General features: G+C 43.7%; 1 protein-coding gene across 1 annotated transcript in view; it reads left to right on the forward strand.

Moving 5' to 3' along the window:
* The window catches only part of PCSK2 (proprotein convertase subtilisin/kexin type 2), a 203,112-nt gene that overhangs the window by 192,260 nt on the left and 9,587 nt on the right, over positions 1 to 1,265 (forward strand). Inside the window, exon 10 of the mRNA XM_010000193.1 lies at positions 805 to 1,020. Within this exon, the coding sequence (XP_009998495.1) occupies positions 805 to 1,020 (216 nt within the window). The remainder of the gene's footprint in view (positions 1 to 804; positions 1,021 to 1,265) is intronic.

Raw genomic sequence — 1,265 nt, forward strand, 5'->3', positions numbered from 1 at the left:
TCAGCAGCACTGATCTTTCCCTCAGTGTCAGGGTTCTCTGGTCAAACCCTCTTCCAGGCAGCCCGTACCTCTTTCTTAGAGGGCTGAGAAGAAGGAGCTGAGTTGATGCCTTCCAGCTCCTTGCCTGTCTGCAAGATGAGGAGAGGGTACAGATTTCTTTCCTTTGACTAATGAGAAGCCTTTACAGCTGCCCTTCAGCTTCAATCTCTCCCCTCAATCTCTCGCCTTTTCAGTGTAATTGGTAGACCATCTTTCTGTAGATGATTCATATGGTCACATAACTTCATTGTTCTGCTGGTAGAAGCTATTTTGTCAGAAAAACAGCTCTGAGTCAGCGATACCTTTGGAGAAAAGTCTATTGAGAGAAAAAGGTGCCAGTTTTACAGGGTTTTTTAGCCATTGCCTGAACCTAATTGGATCTTACAAACTCAGTGTGTGAGATGGCCTATGTCCCTTTTAAAAGAATGCTTTCCTCGTACCACTTAGACCTTGATATAAATGCTAATGAATCCATAAAATGTTGTAGCATCTGGCACAGGAGCCTTCAAGGTGTCAAGCAAAGCAGAAGATAAATGGAAGTACTCTGTGTACACAGGGTTGCAGAACTGGCTGTGGCTGCCAGGTAACTGGATTTAATAGCCTGCAGAAGTCCATGTTATTTCAGTTTAATTTTGATGTATATTTTCTTTGGACCAGTTTTCTCTTTTATAGATGCTTAGCTTTACAATTACATGTGCAATTTAAAGTAGCTGCTATGACCTGTTGGCAGTTTAACGCAGGAGGGTCGATTTTTCCCTTTTACAGGGCCGAGGTGGCAAAGGAAGCATCTATGTCTGGGCCTCTGGAGATGGAGGCAGCTATGATGACTGTAACTGTGATGGTTATGCCTCGAGCATGTGGACAATCTCTATCAATTCTGCCATAAACGATGGACGGACAGCTCTGTATGATGAAAGCTGCTCTTCAACCTTAGCCTCCACCTTTAGTAATGGGAGGAAGAGAAATCCAGAGGCTGGCGTGGTGAGTCCAGATATTATTGTCTTGTTGCTGCTGTCATCATGCACCCCCATGACCTATTACAGCTCTGCTTTGAAGCAGCAGATGGTCCTTTGTTGAGATGGATATTTTCTCATCGGCAGTACACAATCGTGCCAAAACTGTCAGCTGAGGAGATGTGGGATTAATATAGAGAACAGCAGTGATCTTTCATCTCTTAGAGCTTCCCATAGTTGGTGCTTTCTTTTATCAGAAACCAGATTTAGAAG

The sequence above is a fragment of the Chaetura pelagica genome, unplaced genomic scaffold, assembly GCF_000747805.2.
Source record: "Chaetura pelagica isolate M959 unplaced genomic scaffold, ChaPel_1.0 scaffold336, whole genome shotgun sequence".
Lineage (NCBI taxonomy): Eukaryota > Metazoa > Chordata > Aves > Apodiformes > Apodidae > Chaetura > Chaetura pelagica.